The 27,637-nt window shown below is 41.5% G+C and overlaps 1 protein-coding gene and 1 long non-coding RNA gene across 3 annotated transcripts; both read right to left on the bottom strand.

Moving 5' to 3' along the window:
- Positions 1-21,065: 21,065 nt before the first annotated feature.
- Positions 21,066-23,016, bottom strand: LOC124213054 (uncharacterized). Its single transcript, XM_069133186.1, has 5 exons — positions 22,825-23,016; positions 22,492-22,724; positions 22,210-22,342; positions 21,812-21,941; positions 21,066-21,544 (listed from the first exon to the last, which is right to left on the bottom strand). Exons 1-4 carry the CDS (start codon positions 23,014-23,016, stop codon positions 21,828-21,830), a joined length of 672 nt encoding a protein of 223 aa, XP_068989287.1. The 3' UTR covers positions 21,066-21,544; positions 21,812-21,827.
- Positions 23,017-25,510: 2,494 nt separating this feature from the next.
- On the bottom strand, positions 25,511-26,825 carry LOC124213055 (uncharacterized). Of its 2 annotated transcripts, XR_006881807.1 has the most exons (4): positions 26,555-26,825; positions 26,231-26,322; positions 25,984-26,051; positions 25,511-25,888 (listed from the first exon to the last, which is right to left on the bottom strand). It is a non-coding gene; the product is annotated as an uncharacterized lncRNA (long non-coding RNA). The 2 variants fall into 2 exon arrangements; XR_006881806.1 differs by having other exon boundaries at positions 25,511-26,051.
- Positions 26,826-27,637: the final 812 nt, after the last annotated feature.

Raw genomic sequence — 27,637 nt, 5'->3', positions numbered from 1 at the left:
AAACATAATGATGAGAAAATGAGAATTGTCTACGATTACCGACCTTATTAGGCGTTATCAGCAACTTGAATTTCGAACCGCATGTAGTCACACCTGTAATACGTGTGAACTACTGATCTGGTGATGCAATTTGAGGATGAATCGATTAAAATCTAAACAGAGTGAGAATGAAAAATGGATGGGTGAGGAAATTTGTACAATGATAGCTGGACAATGGATCACAGACAATTTTTGAATAGTGGTAGTAGAGGGAAAAGGGTCTTACTGTGGGTATGTATAATATGAATAGCACACTTAAAAAATGTCTGCCATGTGAAGTTATGTCGTGATTGATCGTGATAAATATTGATATGATAACTAAATTCACCCTCAATAATTTAGAAGAAAAACGAAGAGACCGTCGGTGGATCATCAGAACGGAATTGCCTGGTTTTTGAGCTGTAAATTTTGAAGCGATGATTGCGGTAATCAAAAATCAAAATCAAAGCTGTGCCCAATCGATTTCTCTCGCAAAATTAAGTCGATATAGTCCACCTAAGAATTTATTCCAGCACTTTTGAAAATCGCAAAAATTTTCGCCAAAAATGCAAAGGGGTTAGCCTAATTTTTTTTTACCAAAAAATCTTTAGTGTTTCAATCGACTTTTATGATTTTTGCTAGAATTATCGGATCCTCATAAGTCCAAAAACAAGATATTGAACAGCAAACGATCACCAGTTGAGGAATTAAAAAAAAAATCTTGCTTTCAATTCGATTCTTTATTTGTCACACAGGTTACATAAAATGTAGATAAGTTAATAATAAACATCATACATTGCTTCCTGCAGAGGCGAGGAGTACTGGTACGCACGCTGAATACTACACTATATTCTTCAACCATGATAAGATCTTTTTCACATTCCAATTCTCATATTTTGCTCAACACAATACATACTGCTTAGTAATTGCTACATAATAATTTGATTTCTTATGTAATGTGTAATCAAAATTCTTTGCGTCTCTTACTTCAATTCTACATGTCAATCAGGTAAATTACTACACACTGACACTCGAACACTTGTCTGTCAATCAAAGCGTATTGAATAAACTGAAACTTCAAGCGGTGAGTTCGGAATTCCTCGTCTTCACCTTTTTGAGAACCTGTTGCAAATTTTATGTATTTAGGTCGTAACTTTTGATCCGAGTTCATGGGGTGAACTTTACGTGTATAGCGATCTTTCACCAAAAATCTCACCCCCAAAATGGCAAAATAGACGCTTGAAACAGCAAAAGATCAACAACCGAAAAAATACCAAAAAAATTCCCTTGTTTTTCTGCTGTAACTCTCGATTCGTAAATCGCAGCGTATTCGCACTGCGCGCTATTGATTTTTATCGCAAAATCATCATATAGTGCATCAAAGAATTAATTGTAACATTATTAAAATTCGGCCAAATTCCATGCGAAGAAGTTCGACGGGTTCGACTATCTTTTCAATGTGATTTGTGAAGTGAAAAATTTTTCGTAGTTATTCATCTTGGATTTTGGTTGTGCAATCATTGCCTTATAAACTCTTTAATCTAGCTTATTATATGTGTATATTACAGATAAGATGATTGCCTTTTGCCGGAATGCGACATTAGCTTGATCGCTGTAGAAAGAAGGACGGGTAAACAACTTTTTCCTTCATTCGTGGCATGAAAATACTTTGTCACGGTTCTGCACAAGCCACAAACCCGTATGGAAAGGTTGATGTACTTGTATGCATATAACGGAGAGAAATATATCGCCGTGTAATGTAACGAAACAGACGCTTCAGATGCATATTTTATTTTCAATTTTGTAGATAGCTTAGCTCTACCTGAGGCACCATCTATATGCTTTCTCCGGCCCGATCCACCTGAGGTGACTGGAACAGCATGAAAAAGTAACATATTAAATATTGCACACTGTCATTAAATAACTTGCGTTACTTGCGGCTGGGGTTGGAGTATGTTTAAGTACTCTTACTTCTGATGATTGTCTAATGACGTGTCGAGTGTCGCGCTAACATTTTTACTACCCATACTTTCCCATAGCCAGGCATTAAGGGGTTAGGTGGGTTTCAAAATTTCAAAAAATCGAATTTTTTTTTTTTTTGCTTATCTTATAATTGAATATGTTGAGAATATTCCTTTAAAATTTTAAAACGATCCGAGTCATATTCTAAGAGATATAGCCTTTGGATGTTTCACCCATCAGGCTATAACCAAGCGTGACGCAGGTATATGGAGGTTGTCTGCTGCAAATCAAGAAAAAAAATTAACGTGTGATGAAAATAATGTTGAAGATACGACAGATGTTACCGTGTCAGGTGATGGCACGTGGAAAAAACGTGGGTTTGCATCATTATACGGTGTAAGTACGATTATTGGCTACTATTCTGGAAATCTTCAATCGCGTTTTTCTCGAAACTACATTTTTGAAATCGGTAGTCACGATTTCTCGAAAACTTATGAACCGATCTCTTTCAAATTTTGCACACTTCTTCAAAATAACATTATCTCGTGCTTGAACGAAGGAGTTTTTTTTTTTCTATTCCAAGTAATTTTTCAAGGCCATGAAGGGTGCAAATTTTACTCAAAATAAGGGTTTTTTGTTTTCAACGCCGCCAAAAATGTAATTTTTTTTTTTTTTTTTTCTGCGTCCAAGCACGAGTTTTAAACATCTACTAACAGAGAATTTTTGGTTTTTGCATTTCAGATGAATCTGTCATGAGTTATCCTGACTACGCCGAGAGAACTTTTTTTTGAGGGGTCATAGCAGACGACGTGTCCACGCCTTAATTTTCAATATTTTTCAATGAAAATTTCACAAACTACTTATAAAATATGTATCTTTTATGTGTTAAATTGATGAAATAAAATATTCTGTTGATTAAATAAAAAAAAATTCATAAAAATGTACCTATTTTGAGCTTTTGAAACCCACCTAACCCCTTAATGTCGAAAAGCGATACTACTTTGAGCGTTCCGAACCCATCACATTTCTTATATAAAATGCATGACAAATACACCGTTATGTCCACATAAAGACACAAATTTTTTATCTTTTGGGGAGAGTTTAGAATTATATAGAAGTGAATAATTCCTGTTTCAGTGATATTCTATTGTTACAATGAATAGAAGACCAATCGTTAAATACGTAATTGTATTTCAATCCTAATCAGGATCAGAAGAAAAATAGTGCAATAATAAAAGAAGAAACTCTTTCATACGGTACTGACGGATTTGAATGATGGCTATGAAAATCCCCCTCTTATGTGAAAGGCAAACGGTATAACTCGTGCAGTCACTGAAGTTCCCCACAAATTTTTGTCAATGTTCTGATTTATAACTCAATGAATTTAATGCAATACATAAGCACAACTCGAATATAGCAAAATATGCTAGAATAAGGCTTTGCTTCGACCATATTTCTTGTGGAAATGCATAACAGCGAATCTGGCAACGTACTCTTATTGTTAGAGTTAACTCACTTATCAATCCATGACCAGACCCGTTTTCACCAATATCCATTAACCATATACATGCATATATATTCTACGATTGACGTACTGTACTGGGTGGATTTCTAAATAATTTTTCCGTTGCAGACTTTCATTGGGAACTTGGAAGAATTTCAAAATTGTCACCGCAATACAGTTCACTTAGCTTCTGATGATGATCCGACTCGATGACTGGTGAAAGTAAAGACTTGGGTGTCACAACCGAAAATCGTCGTGCGTTTGCGTCCCCTGAGATGTTCCAACCGTGGAGTTTAGAACGTATTACAGAACATCAGAGAGTTACCGATTTCGACATGATGTTGGCTGCATTCACCTTCCCAGTAACACAGTCTTCGCAATAGTAAGCTTAAGGCAGTAGTTAGCATGTGTGTACTTACTGGCTTATGGGCGATACACAAAATTATTATTGAGAATAGAAATGAGAAAGAGTGAGGCTGACCCCTTTGCATTTTTGGTGAAAATTTTCGCGATTCTGGAAAGTACTGGAAAAAATTCTTTCATGAACTCGTCCGACGTAATTTTGCGAGAGAAATCGATTGGGCGCAGTCCCAATACGCTGCGATCAACACATAAAAAGTTACAGCAAAAAACAAGGACCTGGGTTTTCGACATTTTTCAGCAGGTTCTTTTTCGCTCGCCATTTCTCTCCTGTTGGTCCTACGCGCTATTTGCTGCGTTTTCTAAGTTCCTGAGGGTCCAATCAGTCAGGTAAGGGTCGTTCAAATCGAATCTGAGACCAGAAATTTTTGGCTCCAAAAATGCAGAAAAACTAAGGCTGTCCGCATTATTCTCGCTTCGTGCACCTGCAGCTTCCACCTCCAGGTTGCGAAATCCAGGTGAACTTGTGCTGCCCCTTGGGCATTCTGAAGCTTTTCGTCACTCCCTGACGGTCAGGGGCGCTCGACACTGGAACTCTCTACCTACCAAACTCAGGTCTGTCTCGACGCTTGCTGTTTTTAGACGCGATCTATTTCAGCATCTCTTCCGGACGGAAGAGACCCGCTCTTGATGGTGACTCGTCAATTAGTCTTCTCCACTTCCGTTTTCGCGCGTTTCTTTGTTGCTGCTTTCTTAGCTTTATTCTGCTTTCTTGTCTTTGTTTTCTTTTTCACTTTTTTTCTGAGATTGTCGTCGCCGTCTTTCTCTTTTCTATTCTCTGTTCTAATTTTTTATGCCTAGCTCTTAAATAGTAATGAAGAACTAGGCTAAGGTTTAGGAATTGAGACTTTGTTTACTTTGAATGTTGCAATAATGTTTTCCAATATTGCCATGGAAAAGATGTAAAATAAACCATTACACCATTAAACCCCTTTGCATTTTTTGCGAAAATTTTCCCGATTCTGAAAAGTGTCGAATGAATCCTTTCATGCGCTATTCCGACGTAATTTTGCGAGAGAAATCGATTGGGCGCAGTCCCAATACGCTGCGATCAACGCATCAAAAGTTACAGCAAAAAACAAGAACCTGGGTTTTCGACATTTTTCGGCAGGTGCTTTTTCGCTCGCCATTTCTCTCCTGTTGGTCCTACGCGCTTTTCGCTGCGTTTTCTGAGTTCCTTGGGGTCCAATTGGTCGGGCAAGCGTCATAGGAATCAATTCTAAGACGAAAAATTTTTTGGTAAAAAAAAAAGGAAGGTTAACCCCTTTGTATTTTTGGCGAAAATTTTCGCGATTTTGAAAAGTGCTGGAATCAATTCTTTCAGGCACTATTCCAACGTAATTCTGCGAGAAAAATCGATTGTGCGCAGTCCCAATACGCTGCGATCAACGCATCGAAAGTTACAGCCAAAAAACGAAAACCTGAATTTTCGACATTTTTCGGCAGGTGCTTTTTCGCTCGCCATTTCTCTCCTGTTGGTCCTACGCGCTTTTCGCTGCGTTTTCTGAGTTCCTTGGGGTCCAATTGGTCGGGCAAGCGTCATAGGAATCAATTCTGAGACGAAAACTTTTTTGGTAAAAAAAAAAGGAAGGTTAACCCCTTTGTATTTTTGGCGAAAATTTTCGCGATTCTGAAAAGTGCTGGAATCAATTCTTTCAGGCACTATTCCAACGTAATTCCGCGAGAGAAATCGATTGGGCGCAGTCCCAATACGCTGCGATCAACGCATCGAAAGTTACAGCCAAAAAACCAGAACCTGGGTTTTCGACATTTTTCGGAGGGTGCTTTTTCGCTCGCCATTTCTCTCCTGTTGGTCCTACGCGCTTTTCGCTGCGTTTTCTGAGTTCCTTGGGGTCCAATTGGTCGGGCAAGCGTCATAGGAATCAATTCTAAGACGAAAAATTTTTTGGTGAAAAAAAAAGGAAGGTTAACCCCCTTGTATTTTTGGCGAAAATTTTCGCGATTCTGAAAAGTGCTGGAATCAATTCTTTCAGGCACTATTCCAACGTAATTCCGCGAGAGAAATCGATTGGGCGCAGTCCCAATACGCTGCGATCAACGCATCGAAAGTTACAGCCAAAAAACGAAAACCTGAATTTTCGACATTTTTCAGCAGGTGCTTTTTCGCTCGCCATTTCTCTCCTGTTGGTCCTACGCGCTTTTCGCTGCGTTTTCTGAGTTCCTTGGGGTCCAATTGGTCGGGCAAGCGTCATAGGAATCAATTCTGAGACGAAAACTTTTTTGGTAAAAAAAAAAGGAAGGTTAACCCCTTTGTATTTTTGGCGAAAATTTTCGCGATTCTGAAAAGTGCTGGAATCAATTCTTTCAGGCACTATTCCAACGTAATTCCGCGAGAGAAATCGATTGGGCGCAGTCCCAATACGCTGCGATCAACGCATTGAAAGTTACAGCCAAAAAACGAAAACCTGAATTTTCGACATTTTTCAGCAGGTGCTTTTTCCTTCGTCATTTCCTTGCTGTCGATCCCACGCTCTTTTCGCTGCGTTTTCTGAGTTCCTTGGGGTCCAATTGGTCGGGCAAGCGTCATAGGAATCAATTCTGAGACGAAAACTTTTTTGGTAAAAAAAAAAGGAAGGTTAACCCCTTTGTATTTTTGGCGAAAATTTTCGCGATTCTGAAAAGTGCTGGAATCAATTCTTTCAGGCACTATTCCAACGTAATTCCGCGAGAGAAATCGATTGGGCGCAGTCCCAATACGCTGCGATCAACGCATCGAAAGTTACAGCCAAAAAACGAAAACCTGAATTTTCGACATTTTTCAGCAGGTGCTTTTTCGCTCGCCATTTCTCTCCTGTTGGTCCTACGCGCTTTTCGCTGCGTTTTCTGAGTTCCTTGGAGTGCAATTGGTCGGGCAAGCGTCATAGGAATCAATTCTAAGACGAAAAATTTTTTGGTGAAAAAAAAAGGAAGGTTAACCCCTTTGTATTTTTGGCGAAAATTTTCGCGATTTTGAAAAGTGCTGGAATCAATTCTTTCAGGCACTATTCCAACGTGATTTTGCGAGAAGAATCGATTGGGCACTGACTCAATACGCTGCGATCAACGCATCGAAAGTTACGACCAAAAAACGAAAACCTGAATTTTCGACATTTTTCAGCAGGTGCTTTTACCTTCGTCATTTCCTTGCTGTCGATCCCACGCTCTTTTCGCTGCGTTTTCTGAGTTCCTTGGGGTCCAATTGGTCGGGCACGCGTCATAGGAATCAATTCTAAGACGAAAACTTTTTTGGTGAAAAAAAATGGAAGGTTAACCCCTTTGTATTTTTGGCGAAAATTTTCGCGATTCTGAAAAGTGCTGGAATCAATTCTTTCAGGCACTATTCCATCGTGATTTCGCGAGAAAAATCGATTGGGCGCAGACTTAATACGCTGCGATCAACGCATCTAAAGTTACAGCAGAAAACAAGAACCTGGGTTTTCGACATTTTTCAGCAGGTGCTTTTTCCTTCGTCATTTCCTTGCTGTCGATCCCACGCTCTTTTCGCTGCGTTTTCTGAGTTCCTTGGGGTCCAATTGGTCGGGCAAGCGTCGTAGGAATCAATTCTAAGACGAAAAATTTTTTGGTAAAAAAAAAAGGAAGGTTAACCCCTTTGTATTTTTGGCGAAAATTTTCGCGATTTTGAAAAGTGCTGGAATCAATTCTTTCAGGCACTATTCCAACGTAATTCTGCGAAAGAAATCGATTGGGCGCAGTCCCATTACGCTGCGATCAACGCATCGAAAGTTACAGCCAAAAAACGAAAACCTGAATTTTCGACATTTTTCAGCAGGTGCTTTTTCGCTCGCCATTTCTCTCCTGTTGGTCCTACGCGCTTTTCGCTGCGTTTTCTGAGTTTCTTGGGGTCCAATTGGTCGGGCACGCGTCATAGGAATCAATTCTAAGACGAAAAATTTTTTGGTAAAAAAAAAAGGAAGGTTAACCCCTTTGTATTTTTGGCGAAAATTTTCGCGATTTTGAAAAGTGCTGGAATCAATTCTTCCAGGCTCTATTCCAACGTAATTTTGCGAGAAAAATCGATTGGGCACAGACTCAATACGCTGCGATCAATGCATCGAAAGTTACGACCAAAAAACGAAAACCTGAATTTTCGACATTTTGCAGCAGGTGCTTTTTCCTTCGTCATTTCCTTGCTGTCGATCCCACGCTCTTTCCGCTGCGTTTTCTGAGTTCCTTGGGGTCCAATTGGTCGGGCAAGCGTCATAGGAATCAATTCTAAGACGAAAAATTTTTTGGTAAAAAAAAAAGGAAGGTTAACCCCTTTGTATTTTTGGCGAAAATTTTCGCGATTCTGAAAAGTGCTGGAATCAATTCTTTCAGGCACTATTCCAACGTAATTCCGCGAGAGAAATCGATTGGGCGCAGTCCCAATACGCTGCGATCAACGCATCGAAAGTTACAGCCAAAAAACGAAAACCTGAATTTTCGACATTTTTCAGCAGGTGCTTTTTCGCTCGCCATTTCTCTCCTGTTGGTCCTACGCGCTTTTCGCTGCGTTTTCTGAGTTCCTTGGGGTCCAATTGGTCGGGCAAGCGTCATAGGAATCAATTCTGAGACGAAAACTTTTTTGGTAAAAACAAAAGGAAGGTTAACCCCTTTGTATTTTTGGCGAAAATTTTCGCGATTCTGAAAAGTGCTGGAATCAATTCTTTCAGGCACTATTCCAACGTAATTCCGCGAGAGAAATCGATTGGGCGCAGTCCCAATACGCTGCGATCAACGCATCGAAAGTTACAGCCAAAAAACGAAAACCTGAATTTTCAACATTTTTCAGCAGGTGCTTTTTCGCTCGCCATTTCTCTCCTGTTGGTCCTACGCGCTTTTCGCTGCGTTTTCTGAGTTCCTTGGGGTCCAATTGGTCGGGCAAGCGACATAGGAATCAATTCTAAGACGAAAAATTTTTTGGTGAAAAAAAAAGGAAGGTTAACCCCTTTGTATTTTTGGCGAAAATTTTCGCGATTTTGAAAAGTGCTGGAATCAATTCTTTCAGGCACTATTCCATCGTGATTTCGCGAGAAAAATCGATTGGGCGCAGACTTAATACGCTGCGATCAACGCATCAAAAGTTACAGCAGAAAACAAGAACCTGGGTTTTCGACATTTTTCAGCAGGTGCTTTTTCCTTCGTCATTTCCTTGCTGTCGATCCCACGCTCTTTTCGCTGCGTTTTCTGAGTTCCTTGGGGTCCAATTGGTCGGGCAAGCGTCATAGGAATCAATTCTAAGACAAAAAATTTTTTGGTAAAAAAAAAAGGAAGGTTAACCCCTTTGTATTTTTGGCGAAAATTTTCGCGATTTTGAAAAGTGCTGGAATCAATTCTTTCAGGCACTATTCCAACGTAATTCTGCGAGAGAAATCGATTGGGCGCAGTCCCAATACGCTGCGATCAACGCATCGAAAGTTACAGTCAAAAAACGAAAACCTGAATTTTCGACATTTTTCAGCAGGTGCTTTTTCGCTCGCCGTTTCTCTCCTGTTGGTCCTACGCGCTTTTCGCTGCGTTTTCTGAGTTCCTTGGAGTGCAATTGGTCGGGCAAGCGTCATAGGAATCAATTCTAAGACGAAAAATTTTTTGGTGAAAAAAAAAGGAAGGTTAACCCCTTTGTATTTTCGGCGAAAATTTTCGCGATTTTGAAAAGTGCTGGAATCAATTCTTTCAGGCACTATTCCAACGTAATTCTGCGAGAGAAATCGATTGGGCGCAGTCCCAATACGCTGCGATCAACGCATCGAAAGTTACAGCCAAAAAACGAAAACCTGAATTTTCGACATTTTTCAGCAGGTGCTTTTTCGCTCGCCATTTCTCTCCTGTTGGTCCTACGCGCTTTTCGCTGCGTTTTCTGAGTTCCTTGGGGTCCAATTGGTCGGGCAAGCGACATAGGAATCAATTCTGAGACGAAAAATTTTTTGGTAAAACAAAAAGGAAGGTTAACCCCTTTGTATTTTTGGCGAAAATTTTCGCGATTTTGAAAAGTGCTGGAATCAATTCTTTCAGGCACTATTCCAACGTAATTTTGCGAGAAAAATCGATTGGGCACTGACTCAATACGCTGCGATCAACGCATCGAAAGTTACGACCAAAAAACGAAAACCTGAATTTTCGACATTTTTCAGCAGGTGCTTTTACCTTCGTCATTTCCTTGCTGTCGATCCCACGCTCTTTTCGCTGCGTTTTCTGAGTTCCTTGGGGTCCAATTGGTCGGGCACGCGTCATAGGAATCAATTCTAAGACGAAAAATTTTTTGGTAAAAAAAAAAGGAAGGTTAACCCCTTTGTATTTTTGGCGAAAATTTTCGCGATTTTGAAAAGTGCTGGAATCAATTCTTTCAGGCACTATTCCAACGTAATTCTGCGAGAGAAATCGATTGGGCGCAGTCCCAATACGCTGCGATCAACGCATCGAAAGTTACAGCCAAAAAACGAAAATCTGAATTTTCGACATTTTTCAGCAGGTGCTTTTTCGCTCGCCATTTCTCTCCTGTTGGTCCTACGCGCTTTTCGCTGCGTTTTCTGAGTTCCTTGGGGTCCAATTGGTCGGGCAAGCGTCATAGGAATCAATTCTGAGACGAAAACTTTTTTGGTAAAAACAAAAGGAAGGTTAACCCCTTTGTATTTTTGGCGAAAATTTTCGCGATTCTGAAAAGTGCTGGAATCAATTCTTTCAGGCACTATTCCAACGTAATTCCGCGAGAGAAATCGATTGGGCGCAGTCCCAATACGCTGCGATCAACGCATCGAAAGTTACAGCCAAAAAACGAAAACCTGAATTTTCAACATTTTTCAGCAGGTGCTTTTTCGCTCGCCATTTCTCTCCTGTTGGTCCTACGCGCTTTTCGCTGCGTTTTCTGAGTTCCTTGGGGTCCAATTGGTCGGGCAAGCGACATAGGAATCAATTCTAAGACGAAAAATTTTTTGGTGAAAAAAAAAGGAAGGTTAACCCCTTTGTATTTTTGGCGAAAATTTTCGCGATTTTGAAAAGTGCTGGAATCAATTCTTTCAGGCACTATTCCATCGTGATTTCGCGAGAAAAATCGATTGGGCGCAGACTTAATACGCTGCGATCAACGCATCAAAAGTTACAGCAGAAAACAAGAACCTGGGTTTTCGACATTTTTCAGCAGGTGCTTTTTCCTTCGTCATTTCCTTGCTGTCGATCCCACGCTCTTTTCGCTGCGTTTTCTGAGTTCCTTGGGGTCCAATTGTTCGGGCAAGCGTCATAGGAATCAATTCTAAGACGAAAAATTTTTTGGTAAAAAAAAAAGGAAGGTTAACCCCTTTGTATTTTTGGCGAAAATTTTCGCGATTTTGAAAAGTGCTGGAATCAATTCTTTCAGGCACTATTCCATCGTGATTTCGCGAGAAAAATCGATTGGGCGCAGACTTAATACGCTGCGATCAACGCATCAAAAGTTACAGCAGAAAACAAGAACCTGGGTTTTCGACATTTTTCAGCAGGTGCTTTTTCCTTCGTCATTTCCTTGCTGTCGATCCCACGCTCTTTTCGCTGCGTTTTCTGAGTTCCTTGGGGTCCAATTGGTCGGGCAAGCGTCATAGGAATCAATTCTAAGACGAAAAATTTTTTGGTAAAAAAAAAAGGAAGGTTAACCCCTTTGTATTTTTGGCGAAAATTTTCGCGATTTTGAAAAGTGCTGGAATCAATTCTTTCAGGCACTATTCCAACGTAATTCTGCGAGAGAAATCGATTGGGCGCAGTCCCATTACGCTGCGATCAACGCATCGAAAGTTACAGCCAAAAAACGAAAACCTGAATTTTCGACATTTTTCAGCAGGTGCTTTTTCGCTCGCCATTTCTCTCCTGTTGGTCCTACGCGCTTTTCGCTGCGTTTTCTGAGTTCCTTGGAGTGCAATTGGTCGGGCAAGCGTCATAGGAATCAATTCTAAGACGAAAAATTTTTTGGTGAAAAAAAAAGGAAGGTTAACCCCTTTGTATTTTCGGCGAAAATTTTCGCGATTTTGAAAAGTGCTGGAATCAATTCTTTCAGGCACTATTCCAACGTAATTCTGCGAGAGAAATCGATTGGGCGCAGTCCCAATACGCTGCGATCAACGCATCGAAAGTTACAGCCAAAAAACGAAAATCTGAATTTTCGACATTTTTCAGCAGGTGCTTTTTCGCTCGCCATTTCTCTCCTGTTGGTCCTACGCGCTTTTCGCTGCGTTTTCTGAGTTCCTTGGGGTCCAATTGGTCGGGCAAGCGTCATAGGAATCAATTCTGAGACGAAAACTTTTTTGGTAAAAACAAAAGGAAGGTTAACCCCTTTGTATTTTTGGCGAAAATTTTCGCGATTCTGAAAAGTGCTGGAATCAATTCTTTCAGGCACTATTCCAACGTAATTCCGCGAGAGAAATCGATTGGGCGCAGTCCCAATACGCTGCGATCAACGCATCGAAAGTTACAGCCAAAAAACGAAAACCTGAATTTTCAACATTTTTCAGCAGGTGCTTTTTCGCTCGCCATTTCTCTCCTGTTGGTCCTACGCGCTTTTCGCTGCGTTTTCTGAGTTCCTTGGGGTCCAATTGGTCGGGCAAGCGACATAGGAATCAATTCTAAGACGAAAAATTTTTTGGTGAAAAAAAAAGGAAGGTTAACCCCTTTGTATTTTTGGCGAAAATTTTCGCGATTTTGAAAAGTGCTGGAATCAATTCTTTCAGGCACTATTCCATCGTGATTTCGCGAGAAAAATCGATTGGGCGCAGACTTAATACGCTGCGATCAACGCATCAAAAGTTACAGCAGAAAACAAGAACCTGGGTTTTCGACATTTTTCAGCAGGTGCTTTTTCCTTCGTCATTTCCTTGCTGTCGATCCCACGCTCTTTTCGCTGCGTTTTCTGAGTTCCTTGGGGTCCAATTGTTCGGGCAAGCGTCATAGGAATCAATTCTAAGACGAAAAATTTTTTGGTAAAAAAAAAAGGAAGGTTAACCCCTTTGTATTTTTGGCGAAAATTTTCGCGATTTTGAAAAGTGCTGGAATCAATTCTTTCAGGCACTATTCCATCGTGATTTCGCGAGAAAAATCGATTGGGCGCAGACTTAATACGCTGCGATCAACGCATCAAAAGTTACAGCAGAAAACAAGAACCTGGGTTTTCGACATTTTTCAGCAGGTGCTTTTTCCTTCGTCATTTCCTTGCTGTCGATCCCACGCTCTTTTCGCTGCGTTTTCTGAGTTCCTTGGGGTCCAATTGGTCGGGCAAGCGTCATAGGAATCAATTCTAAGACGAAAAATTTTTTGGTAAAAAAAAAAGGAAGGTTAACCCCTTTGTATTTTTGGCGAAAATTTTCGCGATTTTGAAAAGTGCTGGAATCAATTCTTTCAGGCACTATTCCAACGTAATTCTGCGAGAGAAATCGATTGGGCGCAGTCCCATTACGCTGCGATCAACGCATCGAAAGTTACAGCCAAAAAACGAAAACCTGAATTTTCGACATTTTTCAGCAGGTGCTTTTTCGCTCGCCATTTCTCTCCTGTTGGTCCTACGCGCTTTTCGCTGCGTTTTCTGAGTTCCTTGGAGTGCAATTGGTCGGGCAAGCGTCATAGGAATCAATTCTAAGACGAAAAATTTTTTGGTGAAAAAAAAAGGAAGGTTAACCCCTTTGTATTTTCGGCGAAAATTTTCGCGATTTTGAAAAGTGCTGGAATCAATTCTTTCAGGCACTATTCCAACGTAATTCTGCGAGAGAAATCGATTGGGCGCAGTCCCAATACGCTGCGATCAACGCATCGAAAGTTACAGCCAAAAAACGAAAACCTGAATTTTCGACATTTTTCAGCAGGTGCTTTTTCGCTCGCCATTTCTCTCCTGTTGGTCCTACGCGCTTTTCGCTGCGTTTTCTGAGTTCCTTGGGGTCCAATTGGTCGGGCAAGCGACATAGGAATCAATTCTGAGACGAAAAATTTTTTGGTAAAACAAAAAGGAAGGTTAACCCCTTTGTATTTTTGGCGAAAATTTTCGCGATTTTGAAAAGTGCTGGAATCAATTCTTTCAGGCACTATTCCATCGTGATTTCGCGAGAAAAATCGATTGGGCGCAGACTTAATACGCTGCGATCAACGCATCAAAAGTTACAGCAGAAAACAAGAACCTGGGTTTTCGACATTTTTCAGCAGGTGCTTTTTCCTTCGTCATTTCCTTGCTGTCGATCCCACGCTCTTTTCGCTGCGTTTTCTGAGTTCCTTGGGGTCCAATTGGTCGGGCAAGCGTCATAGGAATCAATTCTAAGACGAAAAATTTTTTGGTAAAAAAAAAAGGAAGGTTAACCCCTTTGTATTTTTGGCGAAAATTTTCGCGATTTTGAAAAGTGCTGGAATCAATTCTTTCAGGCACTATTCCATCGTGATTTCGCGAGAAAAATCGATTGGGCGCAGACTTAATACGCTGCGATCAACGCATCAAAAGTTACAGCAGAAAACAAGAACCTGGGTTTTCGACATTTTTCAGCAGGTGCTTTTTCCTTCGTCATTTCCTTGCTGTCGATCCCACGCTCTTTTCGCTGCGTTTTCTGAGTTCCTTGGGGTCCAATTGGTCGGGCAAGCGTCATAGGAATCAATTCTAAGACGAAAAATTTTTTGGTAAAAAAAAAAGGAAGGTTAACCCCTTTGTATTTTTGGCGAAAATTTTCGCGATTTTGAAAAGTGCTGGAATCAATTCTTTCAGGCACTATTCCGACGTAATTCTGCGAGAGAAATCGATTGGGCGCAGTCCCATTACGCTGCGATCAACGCATCGAAAGTTACAGCCAAAAAACGAAAACCTGAATTTTCGACATTTTTCAGCAGGTGCTTTTTTGCTCGCCATTTCTCTCCTGTTGGTCCTACGCGCATTTCGCTGCGTTTTCTGAGTTTCTTGGGGTCCAATTGGTCGGGCACGCGTCATAGGAATCAATTCTAAGACGAAAAATTTTTTGGTAAAAAAAAAGGAAGGTTAACCCCTTTGTATTTTTGGCGAAAATTTTCGCGATTTTAAAAAGTGCTGGAATCAATTCTTCCAGGCACTATTCCAACGTAATTTTGCGAGAAAAATCGATTGGGCACAGACTCAATACGCTGCGATCAATGCATCGAAAGTTACGACCAAAAAACGAAAACCTGAATTTTCGACATTTTTCAGCAGGTGCTTTTTCCTTCGTCATTTCCTTGCTGTCGATCCCACGCTCTTTTCGCTGCGTTTTCTGAGTTCCTTGGGGTCCAATTGGTCGGGCAAGCGTCATAGGAATCAATTCTAAGACGAAAAATTTTTTGGTAAAAAAAAAAGGAAGGTTAACCCCTTTGTATTTTTGGCGAAAATTTTCGCGATTTTGAAAAGTGCTGGAATCAATTCTTTCAGGCACTATTCCAACGTAATTCTGCGAGAGAAATCGATTGGGCGCAGTCCCATTACGCTGCGATCAACGCATCGAAAGTTACAGCCAAAAAACGAAAACCTGAATTTTCGACATTTTTCAGCAGGTGCTTTTTCGCTCGCCATTTCTCTCCTGTTGGTCCTACGCGCTTTTCGCTGCGTTTTCTGAGTTCCTTGGGGTCCAATTGGTCGGGCACGCGTCATAGGAATCAATTCTAAGACGAAAAATTTTTTGGTAAAAAAAAAAGGAAGGTTAACCCCTTTGTATTTTTGGCGAAAATTTTCGCGATTCTGAAAACTGCTGGAATCAATTCTTTCAGGCACTATTCCAACGTAATTCCGCGAGAGAAATCGATTGGGCGCAGTCCCAATACGCTGCGATCAACGCATCGAAAGTTACAGCCAAAAAACGAAAACCTGAATTTTCGACATTTTTCAGCAGGTGCTTTTTCGCTCGCCATTTCTCTCCTGTTGGTCCTACGCGCTTTTCGCTGCGTTTTCTGAGTTCCTTGGGGTCCAATTGGTCGGGCAAGCGACATAGGAATCAATTCTGAGACGAAAAATTTTTTGGTAAAACAAAAAGGAAGGTTAACCCCTTTGTATTTTTGGCGAAAATTTTCGCGATTTTGAAAAGTGCTGGAATCAATTCTTTCAGGCACTATTCCATCGTGATTTCGCGAGAAAAATCGATTGGGCGCAGACTTAATACGCTGCGATCAACGCATCAAAAGTTACAGCAGAAAACAAGAACCTGGGTTTTCGACATTTTTCAGCAGGTGCTTTTTCCTTCGTCATTTCCTTGCTGTCGATCCCACGCTCTTTTCGCTGCGTTTTCTGAGTTCCTTGGGGTCCAATTGGTCGGGCAAGCGTCATAGGAATCAATTCTAAGACGAAAAATTTTTTGGTAAAAAAAAAAGGAAGGTTAACCCCTTTGTATTTTTGGCGAAAATTTTCGCGATTTTGAAAAGTGCTGGAATCAATTCTTTCAGGCACTATTCCATCGTGATTTCGCGAGAAAAATCGATTGGGCGCAGACTTAATACGCTGCGATCAACGCATCAAAAGTTACAGCAGAAAACAAGAACCTGGGTTTTCGACATTTTTCAGCAGGTGCTTTTTCCTTCGTCATTTCCTTGCTGTCGATCCCACGCTCTTTTCGCTGCGTTTTCTGAGTTCCTTGGGGTCCAATTGGTCGGGCAAGCGTCATAGGAATCAATTCTAAGACGAAAAATTTTTTGGTAAAAAAAAAAGGAAGGTTAACCCCTTTGTATTTTTGGCGAAAATTTTCGCGATTTTGAAAAGTGCTGGAATCAATTCTTTCAGGCACTATTCCAACGTAATTCTGCGAGAGAAATCGATTGGGCGCAGTCCCATTACGCTGCGATCAACGCATCGAAAGTTACAGCCAAAAAACGAAAACCTGAATTTTCGACATTTTTCAGCAGGTGCTTTTTCGCTCGCCATTTCTCTCCTGTTGGTCCTACGCGCTTTTCGCTGCGTTTTCTGAGTTCCTTGGAGTGCAATTGGTCGGGCAAGCGTCATAGGAATCAATTCTAAGACGAAAAATTTTTTGGTGAAAAAAAAAGGAAGGTTAACCCCTTTGTATTTTCGGCGAAAATTTTCGCGATTTTGAAAAGTGCTGGAATCAATTCTTCCAGGCACTATTCCAACGTAATTCTGCGAGAGAAATCGATTGGGCGCAGTCCCAATACGCTGCGATCAACGCATCGAAAGTTACAGCCAAAAAACGAAAACCTGAATTTTCGACATTTTTCAGCAGGTGCTTTTTCGCTCGCCATTTCTCTCCTGTTGGTCCTACGCGCTTTTCGCTGCGTTTTCTGAGTTCCTTGGGGTCCAATTGGTCGGGCAAGCGACATAGGAATCAATTCTGAGACGAAAAATTTTTTGGTAAAACAAAAAGGAAGGTTAACCCCTTTGTATTTTTGGCGAAAATTTTCGCGATTTTGAAAAGTGCTGGAATCAATTCTTTCAGGCACTATTCCATCGTGATTTCGCGAGAAAAATCGATTGGGCGCAGACTTAATACGCTGCGATCAACGCATCAAAAGTTACAGCAGAAAACAAGAACCTGGGTTTTCGACATTTTTCAGCAGGTGCTTTTTCCTTCGTCATTTCCTTGCTGTCGATCCCACGCTCTTTCGCTGCGTTTTCTGAGTTCCTTGGGGTCCAATTGGTCGGGCAAGCGTCATAGGAATCAATTCTAAGACGAAAAATTTTTTGGTAAAAAAAAAAGGAAGGTTAACCCCTTTGTATTTTTGGCGAAAATTTTCGCGATTTTGAAAAGTGCTGGAATCAATTCTTTCAGGCACTATTCCAACGTAATTCTGCGAGAGAAATCGATTGGGCGCAGTCCCATTACGCTGCGATCAACGCATCGAAAGTTACAGCCAAAAAACGAAAACCTGAATTTTCGACATTTTTCAGCAGGTGCTTTTTCGCTCGCCATTTCTCTCCTGTTGGTCCTACGCGCATTTCGCTGCGTTTTCTGAGTTTCTTGGGGTCCAATTGGTCGGGCACGCGTCATAGGAATCAATTCTAAGACGAAAAATTTTTTGGTAAAAAAAAAGGAAGGTTAACCCCTTTGTATTTTTGGCGAAAATTTTCGCGATTTTGAAAAGTGCTGGAATCAATTCTTCCAGGCACTATTCCAACGTAATTTTGCGAGAAAAATCGATTGGGCACAGACTCAATACGCTGCGATCAATGCATCGAAAGTTACGACCAAAAAACGAAAACCTGAATTTTCGACATTTTTCAGCAGGTGCTTTTTCCTTCGTCATTTCCTTGCTGTCGATCCCACGCTCTTTTCGCTGCGTTTTCTGAGTTCCTTGGGGTCCAATTGGTCGGGCAAGCGTCATAGGAATCAATTCTAAGACGAAAAATTTTTTGGTAAAAAAAAAAGGAAGGTTAACCCCTTTGTATTTTTGGCGAAAATTTTCGCGATTTTGAAAAGTGCTGGAATCAATTCTTTTAGGCACTATTCCAACGTAATTCTGCGAGAGAAATCGATTGGGCGCAGTCCCATTACGCTGCGATCAACGCATCGAAAGTTACAGCCAAAAAACGAAAACCTGAATTTTCGACATTTTTCAGCAGGTGCTTTTTCGCTCGCCATTTCTCTCCTGTTGGTCCTACGCGCTTTTCGCTGCGTTTTCTGAGTTCCTTGGGGTCCAATTGGTCGGGCACGCGTCATAGGAATCAATTCTAAGACGAAAAATTTTTTGGTAAAAAAAAAAGGAAGGTTAACCCCTTTGTATTTTTGGCGAAAATTTTCGCGATTCTGAAAACTGCTGGAATCAATTCTTTCAGGCACTATTCCAACGTAATTCCGCGAGAGAAATCGATTGGGCGCAGTCCCAATACGCTGCGATCAACGCATCGAAAGTTACAGCCAAAAAACGAAAACCTGAATTTTCGACATTTTTCAGCAGGTGCTTTTTCGCTCGCCATTTCTCTCCTGTTGGTCCTACGCGCTTTTCGCTGCGTTTTCTGAGTTCCTTGGGGTCCAATTGGTCGGGCAAGCGACATAGGAATCAATTCTGAGACGAAAAATTTTTTGGTAAAACAAAAAGGAAGGCTAACCCCTTTGTATTTTTGGCGAAAATTTTCGCGATTTTGAAAAGTGCTGGAATCAATTCTTTCAGGCACTATTCCATCGTGATTTCGCGAGAAAAATCGATTGGGCGCAGACTTAATACGCTGCGATCAACGCATCAAAAGTTACAGCAGAAAACAAGAACCTGGGTTTTCGACATTTTTCAGCAGGTGCTTTTTCCTTCGTCATTTCCTTGCTGTCGATCCCACGCTCTTTTCGCTGCGTTTTCTGAGTTCCTTGGGGTCCAATTGGTCGGGCAAGCGTCATAGGAATCAATTCTAAGACGAAAAATTTTTTGGTAAAAAAAAAAGGAAGGTTAACCCCTTTGTATTTTTGGCGAAAATTTTCGCGATTTTGAAAAGTGCTGGAATCAATTCTTTCAGGCACTATTCCATCGTGATTTCGCGAGAAAAATCGATTGGGCGCAGACTTAATACGCTGCGATCAACGCATCAAAAGTTACAGCAGAAAACAAGAACCTGGGTTTTCGACATTTTTCAGCAGGTGCTTTTTCCTTCGTCATTTCCTTGCTGTCGATCCCACGCTTTTTTCGCTGCGTTTTCTGAGTTCCTTGGGGTCCAATTGGTCGGGCAAGCGTCATAGGAATCAATTCTAAGACGAAAAATTTTTTGGTAAAAAAAAAAGGAAGGTTAACCCCTTTGTATTTTTGGCGAAAATTTTCGCGATTTTGAAAAGTGCTGGAATCAATTCTTTCAGGCACTATTCCAACGTAATTCTGCGAGAGAAATCGATTGGGCGCAGTCCCATTACGCTGCGATCAACGCATCGAAAGTTACAGCCAAAAAACGAAAACCTGAATTTTCGACATTTTTCAGCAGGTGCTTTTTCGCTCGCCATTTCTCTCCTGTTGGTCCTACGCGCATTTCGCTGCGTTTTCTGAGTTTCTTGGGGTCCAATTGGTCGGGCACGCGTCATAGGAATCAATTCTAAGACGAAAAATTTTTTGGTAAAAAAAAAGGAAGGTTAACCCCTTTGTATTTTTGGCGAAAATTTTCGCGATTTTGAAAAGTGCTGGAATCAATTCTTCCAGGCACTATTCCAACGTAATTTTGCGAGAAAAATCGATTGGGCACAGACTCAATACGCTGCGATCAATGCATCGAAAGTTACGACCAAAAAACGAAAACCTGAATTTTCGACATTTTTCAGCAGGTGCTTTTTCCTTCGTCATTTCCTTGCTGTCGATCCCACGCTCTTTTCGCTGCGTTTTCTGAGTTCCTTGGGGTCCAATTGGTCGGGCAAGCGTCATAGGAATCAATTCTAAGACGAAAAATTTTTTGGTAAAAAAAAAAGGAAGGTTAACCCCTTTGTATTTTTGGCGAAAATTTTCGCGATTTTGAAAAGTGCTGGAATCAATTCTTTCAGGCACTATTCCAACGTATCTCTGCGAGAGAAATCGATTGGGCGCAGTCCCAATACGCTGCGATCAACGCATCGAAAGTTACAGCCAAAAAACGAAAACCTGAATTTTCGACATTTTTCAGCAGGTGCTTTTTCGCTCGCCATTTCTCTCCTGTTGGTCCTACGCGCTTTTCGCTGCGTTTTCTGAGTTCCTTGGGGTCCAATTGGTCGGGCAAGCGTCATAGGAATCAATTCTGAGACGAAAACTTTTTTGGTAAAAAAAAAGGAAGGTTAACCCCCATGCATTTTTTGCGAAAATTTTCGTATTCTGAAAAGTGTTGGAATGAATCCTTTCATGCGCTCTTTCGACGTAATTTCGCGAGAGAAATCGATTGGGTGCAGTCCCAATACGCTGCGATTAACGCATCAAAAGTTACAGCGGAAAACGAGAACCTGTGTTACGTCGGGGTGAGAGTGTACTGAATGGTGATAGTTAATGAATAATGGAGTAATCCTAGATGCTCCCACGTAACGACAATGAATAAAATTAAAACTTAGAAAGACCTACCTTTCGATAAGCCGGTAATGTGGGTACGTTGTTGCCTAGTCCTATACAGGTCTGCGAGAGTTGTTTAAATGGTTGAGGCTGATTCATAATAATGAAAATGGGAAAAGGACCTTGTTCAAAATAAATGATTGGAAGTGATGTAACTGGTAAAAGTTCAAGTTTATTTTGTAACAATGAATGACGATGATGACTTAGATATAGAAAGTAACAATTTATAAAGTGTTTGAGTTTATACAACAGTGCACGCTGACGGACAAATTTAAATTCAAATGCAGAGAAGCTGCAGAATCACTATATTTGACCGTTTGCGTGTTTGAGCAAATCGTGTGTTATTCTATTCTAAACGATACTTATAACTAGCTGGTCGTGATTATTTGATATTGTATCCCTCTTTTTAGATTATCCTCCTACTCCTATTTCTACTCCTACTTCTGATCTCACTCCCGATCCTAATTCTACTCCTACTTCTACTCCTACTGCTATTCCTACTCCTACTCCCGATCCTACTCCTTTTTCTACTCGTACTCCTACTCCTACTCCCACTCTGTTGAATATCATATAAGTGGTATATTTATAGTACACAAATCCTCGTCATCCTCGTCCTCCTTCTCCTCGGCCTCCATCTCGTCCACCTTGATCACCCGCAACTACCCCTAACCACCTCCGATCACATCCAACGACCACCACTAACCACGTCGGGTTGTAACTCAAATCCTAATAAATATTTTAAGTATTAGAACGCATGAAAAATATACTGTAAGGATTAATATAATTTTGTTGTTGACAGATTTGACCAAAAAGATTATGAGAAAATTATAAAAAATCATAGAAATCTGAGTAGCCCATTGAGAGCTACTGAACGTAGGCTTGCGCAAAAAATGAATTAAAATAATTGCTCGTAAACGTGACAAGTTTGAAAAATTGTAGATAAAATGTAAAATAAAAATTGCCATTAAATATTATAGAAAATGTTATTCTCACCGTACACAAATCCTCGTCATCCTCGTCCTTCTTCTCCTCGGCCTCCACCTCGATCACCCGCAACCACCCCTAACCACCTCCGATCACCTCCAACGACGACCGCTAACCACCTCGAGTTATAACTCGAATCCTATTAAATATTTACAATAAAAATCAGAAAACATCAAAAATATTGTATAAGGATTAAGAATAATTTGTTTATTGTCACATTTCAGCAAGAAGTTTATGAGAAAATATGAAAAATTATTGACATTTCATTAGCGCATCGATAGCTACTGATTTTGGTCTTGCGCGAAAAATGAATTGAAATAATTTATTGTGAACATGACGAGTGTAAAAAATTTTTGATAAAATATAATTACAAGTGCCAATCAATAATATAAAATAATTTTACTCACCGTGCACAAATCCTTGTCCTCCTCGTCCACCTTGTTGTCCTCGTCGTCCTCGTCCTCCACCTCGTCCATCTTGATCACCCGCAACCGCCGCCAACCACCTCCAACGACCACCGCTAACCACTTCGGGTTATACCTTGAAAATTAATAAATATATTAAGTATTAGAACACATGAAAAATATTGTGTAAGGATTATTACAATTTTTTATCGACGGATTTGACCAAGAAGATTATGAGAAAGTTATAAAAGATTATAGAAATTTTTTTAGTGCATTGATAGCTACCGAATCAGGGCTTGCGCGAAAATCCACCTCGTCCTCCTTGTTCTACATGTCTTTCTCCACCTGCTCGTCCTCCTCGTCCTCTTCTTGAAGTCGAGTTTCGCCGAGTAGTGGACCTGGAGCGCAGAAACCACGGAGTGCTTGTCCTGGAAGTCAAGTTTTATCAGGTAGAGGACCTGGAGCGTAGAAACTATGAAGCAATTGTCCCTGGAGTCAAGTTTCACCAGGTAGCGGACCTAGAGCGTAGAAACTACGGAGCCCTTGTTCAAAAGTCACCAGGTCAAGAATCATGACAGTCAGAACTAGAGAGCGCTTTTCCTAGATGTCAAGATATACCAGGTGGAGGACCTCGACAGCCAGAACTACGGAGCGCTCGTCCTGGAAATCGAATTTTACCAGGTAGCGGATCTGGAGCGCAGAAGCTATGGAACACTTGTCCTGGAAGTCGAGTTTCACCAGGTAGTGGTCCTGGAGCGTAGAAACTACGGAACGCTTGTCCTGGAACTCGAGTTTCAATAGGAGATCCATGGAGTCAGAGAACCCGGTACTCGAAATCTGCAGAGCGCGTTTCTCATACGTCCGCTCTACTGCGCCGTTATTTCCAAACTGAGGAATTCGGCTAGCTGAGTTTCGTGTACATAGATCGATGACGTCAGGAGAAAAAAAATGTTGGGTGATGTTACTTTGAACATTTCAACATTCAAACTCTGGTTTCGAACTTCAATACTATGCATGACGTATGATATCCGATATATGATATGACAAGATGTATAATGATTCTAATTTTCACATCACAGACATGAAATATGCACGTTATCTTACCTGCTGATTCAAGCGGCTAGGCCCTTGCATGGTCAGTCAGCCTTTGACGAAAGATATGTTTTTCAGTTAACGGGTCTGCTAAAACGCTGCCGTTCTGCGACAGTTGGATGATAAAAATTTTTGCTCGTAGCTTTCAAATGTGTGTTAAAATACACTCGAAGTCCTAAGAAACTTCGTTCTATCTCTCCCTATCAAAAAAAATCGCCGACAATCACCTTTTTAGGTCTTTAAATCAGGACACCGCGTTAAATACTGTCTCATATACGGAGCATCCATTTCATCTCGATCAAAATTAGCGAATCCGTGACGTATTACAGTTACTCTGAATTTTTCTCCATACGAACACTTTTCGAAAAACAATTCTGCTTCTCTACCCAACGTAGATACTTCACTTACGACTAGCTAAAACAGCGTTTCGATTCTATGCCTACGAAAATTCAAGATCGAGAGAGTAAATAAAAAGTTGTTGCCATAATTATGATTATTAATGTTACAGGTGACATGGTCGAACAGGGGGATGATGAGGAAGAAGGTGGTCGGAGGTGTTCTGTGGTGGTTGGAGGTGTTCGGAAATGGTAGGAGGTGGTACGCAGTGGTAGGAGGTGTTTGGAGGTGTTTGGTGGTGGTTGGAAGTGATCGGCGGTGGACGCGGTTACGCTTCTTCTCACGGGGATGATCGATCTGATCGATCCACCTGGGCCCACTTGCCTGCCGAAAACTGGTGACAAAAATTTACCCAGGGGTATCCGGCTTTGTATTCTTCAGTCAACGTCCGACTCATCCGACAGCACCTCAGTCGGACATGCAGAGAGTCTGCTTGAGCAAAGCTTGGCCCCGGTCGAACTTACCAACCGTATTATGCACAGCGTCCATCGATGCTGGATGGCTTACCGATCGTTGAGAGGAAACCATGCGTCCTAATCTCAAGTCCAGAAGACCGCCGGTCGATAAGACATCCAGAATGATACCATGGTTTGGCACAATTTTCTAAAGCTTGGACGAATCCGATGCAGAGGGCAACGGACTTCGGGAATATTTTTTTAAACCATCGTAACTAATCTGGATTCGTAGTTGCGAATACATTTTCTACGAATTTATACGGAGAAATCCAATTAGTCGTAGCATTTAAAATTTAATTAACAGCAACAAATTATACCTGTACGCATTTTGTATTCAGCCTGAGGTTTTACGACAGTCCGTATTTCTCTTACTATCGTAACGTGGAATGTATTTTCGTCGTAGAGCGGTAGGGGAAAAGGTGAAAAACCGAGAGGAATAATATGCAGGAAGATCGTAGGGAGGATTAACGATCGGCATCCCGTCGCGATTAATAAGTCGTAAAATGAAAACGCCCATTGGTGACCTTTATTTACCATGTACATCCACGTTGAGTCTATATAGGAGGAGGGGGTTGATCTCTCGACGGAAAAGTATTTAGTACTCGGCTTGATTACAAACCATGCGAGAAGCTTCACCGTATGTATAATCATTATACGCCCGTGTGATACACGTAATATGATGTAAAAGTCCGAGAGGAATGAGACGGTAGTGGTGGACACAACAGCGGTGGGAGATATAGATGAAGATAACATCTTTCGTGAGCAACATACATAGTGTGCTAGCTGCAGGGGGTCTCCCTGACCACTGATCACTGACCGGTGACCACCGACTCGCCACAGTTCCGGTAGTTATTTCTACCTGCTTCTGCCACTGCGACTCACGAATTAAAAATACAGGACAGAGAGCCAACTTTGCCCTGTGCCTCGATATTTATTGAAATACTGCGTTATTTTCACATACGATTTCAATCATTTTCAAATATCTTTACTTCTTCTTCGTGACTAAGATTTTTGGAAAAAATTGGCTTTAATTTCACTTTTTTCGCCATCCCTTTTTTTAAAAATTATCCCGTATTCGCTAGTTTAACCGGTCAGCATAGCGAGCTGTTACATGGATAATTAGTAACCTCTGAAATTCATTCATGAGAGAAAGGATTTTTATGGAACGCTGTTTGAAAACTTGGTTCCTTCCAGACTAATAATTTGTCAAAACACCACTTGACCCGACGCGCTGATCGCGAGAAAAGCAAACACTTTCTCCCAGTCAAGCCTTTATTTCTTATTAACAGTAGTATACAGTAAAGACATTTTTTTTTTTCTTGTCATGTTTTTTCTATCGACAGTGAGAAAGCCGGAATTACTACTACTTTCTAACGAAAAAATAATGATAACAACAACAATCTTAATAATATTAAAAAGCACTTTCTATCAAGCTAAAAGCATAATATAGCCACACGAGGACGGATCGGTATCATTAGGAAAATTTATGAATTCCGATGAATCGGTTTTGCTCGTAACCGTCAAAGCTGTTGAATACCGGCGTTGAATGAAATTTAAAGAATTTAATTGAAATGTGAAAGCCAGGGAGCTGAGGAGGAAATAATCAAGCGAAGGCGTCTCAACTTTCCTGCGGTTTGCCATCTCGCCGATTGTCTTTCCTGTTCAAACAGGGGGAGAAAAAAGCTGTGGCCCATAAAGCTGCGGTGCGCTTCTGCCCGGTGCTTCTATGGTGCTACGTCCTGTGCAGAACTAATTCTGTTTTATAACAGAGCTCGAGTAGCACATTGGTACACTGCTGCCGCAGTGCCGCATATTACAATCTGCACGTGCTTACCCGAAGTGCAACTGCGGCATGTCTCGGCGTTCATGCTCTCTCTGTATCCGCTCGTTGCCTCCCCTTGGCTGCAATGCCGTTTAATAGCGTTACTTGTTGTTATTTCTATTAGGAGTTACTGTCCCGACTTTCCACCGGCTATCTCGACAGCGTCTAGACAGCCCGCGAACGACTAAATGGAAACACGGTACAGCCTCATGAAACACGCCAGTACCGAGATCCGACTTATCAAGAGAACAAGACTCACGTCGAGAGACTCGTCCGCCGATATCACCTTCTCGCGTCTGATTCAGAACTCGCGATTTCTCGTACCTTGGCCCTGAAACTTGTGTCGCGTGACTGAAATACAAATGGAATCAGACTTGAATATTTTCTCAAAATCAAAGTTGACGAAGAAAAAGTCTTTGGGGGGTGATTCCCACGTACGTTATTCTAGGAACAAGTATATGTTTCTGTACGTCATGGAAAAGGAGCGATTATCATCGAGAGTTAACGAACGATACATAAAGCCCAAGACAAAACTAATTAGCCGGGATTATCAAAGACAATATGGCAAATTGCGCTTACTCACCAGAGAAGCGCCAGCGATCGTGCGGCCAGATAGACACTTGGAGCGTCGTCAGCACGACTCGGTTCATTAATTATACCGACTTATCGTCGTCGATTACAAGATTGCCTTAATTACAATTACACAATCAGTTGCACTCGATCGATATTACAGGAGCGCGGTGATGAGTCCGATGCACTAATCGAGCATTGCGCACCCCTTCGTCGCACTCGTGTGCAGAAAACGTGCGGTGGTGTCGGAGGAGGGTCCTCGGACGGAGTGCGTCACGTTCGTAAAACAGACCCGTATTGAATGAGCAAAATTAAAAGGCACGTACCGATCGATCAAATCGGTCAACAGTCAACCTCGATCTGCTCGAGGTAATAAAATGGCAGGTACCTAAACCGTGGAGTGAAGTGAGGCTGGAGAAAACACGCGGTGCACGGCACACGCATGGCGGGACCTGTCAGAGAGCGAGATTGGCAACGGCGGTGATTTTATTACGTAATTATTATTTATTGGCTGCAGGACACCTGCTGACTGATTGTACTTTTCGGTCCACGCCCAGGCAATCCCGAGCGAAATGCTGGGTTCCAACAGGAAATACATACAGACGGAAGCACGCATGCGTGTACCTGCTCATTGTTCGCCGTGAAAAATTACCATTTTCATTTGCCATTAAGATATGGTTCGATTTTTTGCCAATGCGAGTCACGTTACGCAATAAGGAGTAAGAAACATCCCATCAGGAACAGGCTCACTTTTGGGCCGTACACCGAAGGCAACTTGCCTTACTTTTCTCATCGTGCTTTTTCCCCCCCGTTCCCTTATAGAGCACGGAGATAGGACTTTTTTAGGGCCGCACCATTTCGAGCGCGGACGGTGTATTTGCTCGTTTGTGATTCAGAACAAACGGACACACGCGATACTGAAATAACATCAGCAGCTGCATGGACGTGTAAGAAAAAAACTGAAATACAATCGTGGGGAGTGGAGTTTGCTCGGTGTGACGTACTTAGCTCAGCGTTCGGATCGTTTATTTGGTCCAATACAATTAGAGCGGGACATGTGTTTTGACATGGAACAAGTACATGGAGAAATGAAGGA

The sequence above is a fragment of the Neodiprion pinetum genome, chromosome 2 (genome assembly GCF_021155775.2).
Source record: "Neodiprion pinetum isolate iyNeoPine1 chromosome 2, iyNeoPine1.2, whole genome shotgun sequence".
Taxonomy (NCBI): domain Eukaryota; kingdom Metazoa; phylum Arthropoda; class Insecta; order Hymenoptera; family Diprionidae; genus Neodiprion; species Neodiprion pinetum.
The sequence above is the reverse complement of the archived record's forward strand: the minus strand, read 5'-3'. Positions and strand labels throughout refer to the sequence as shown.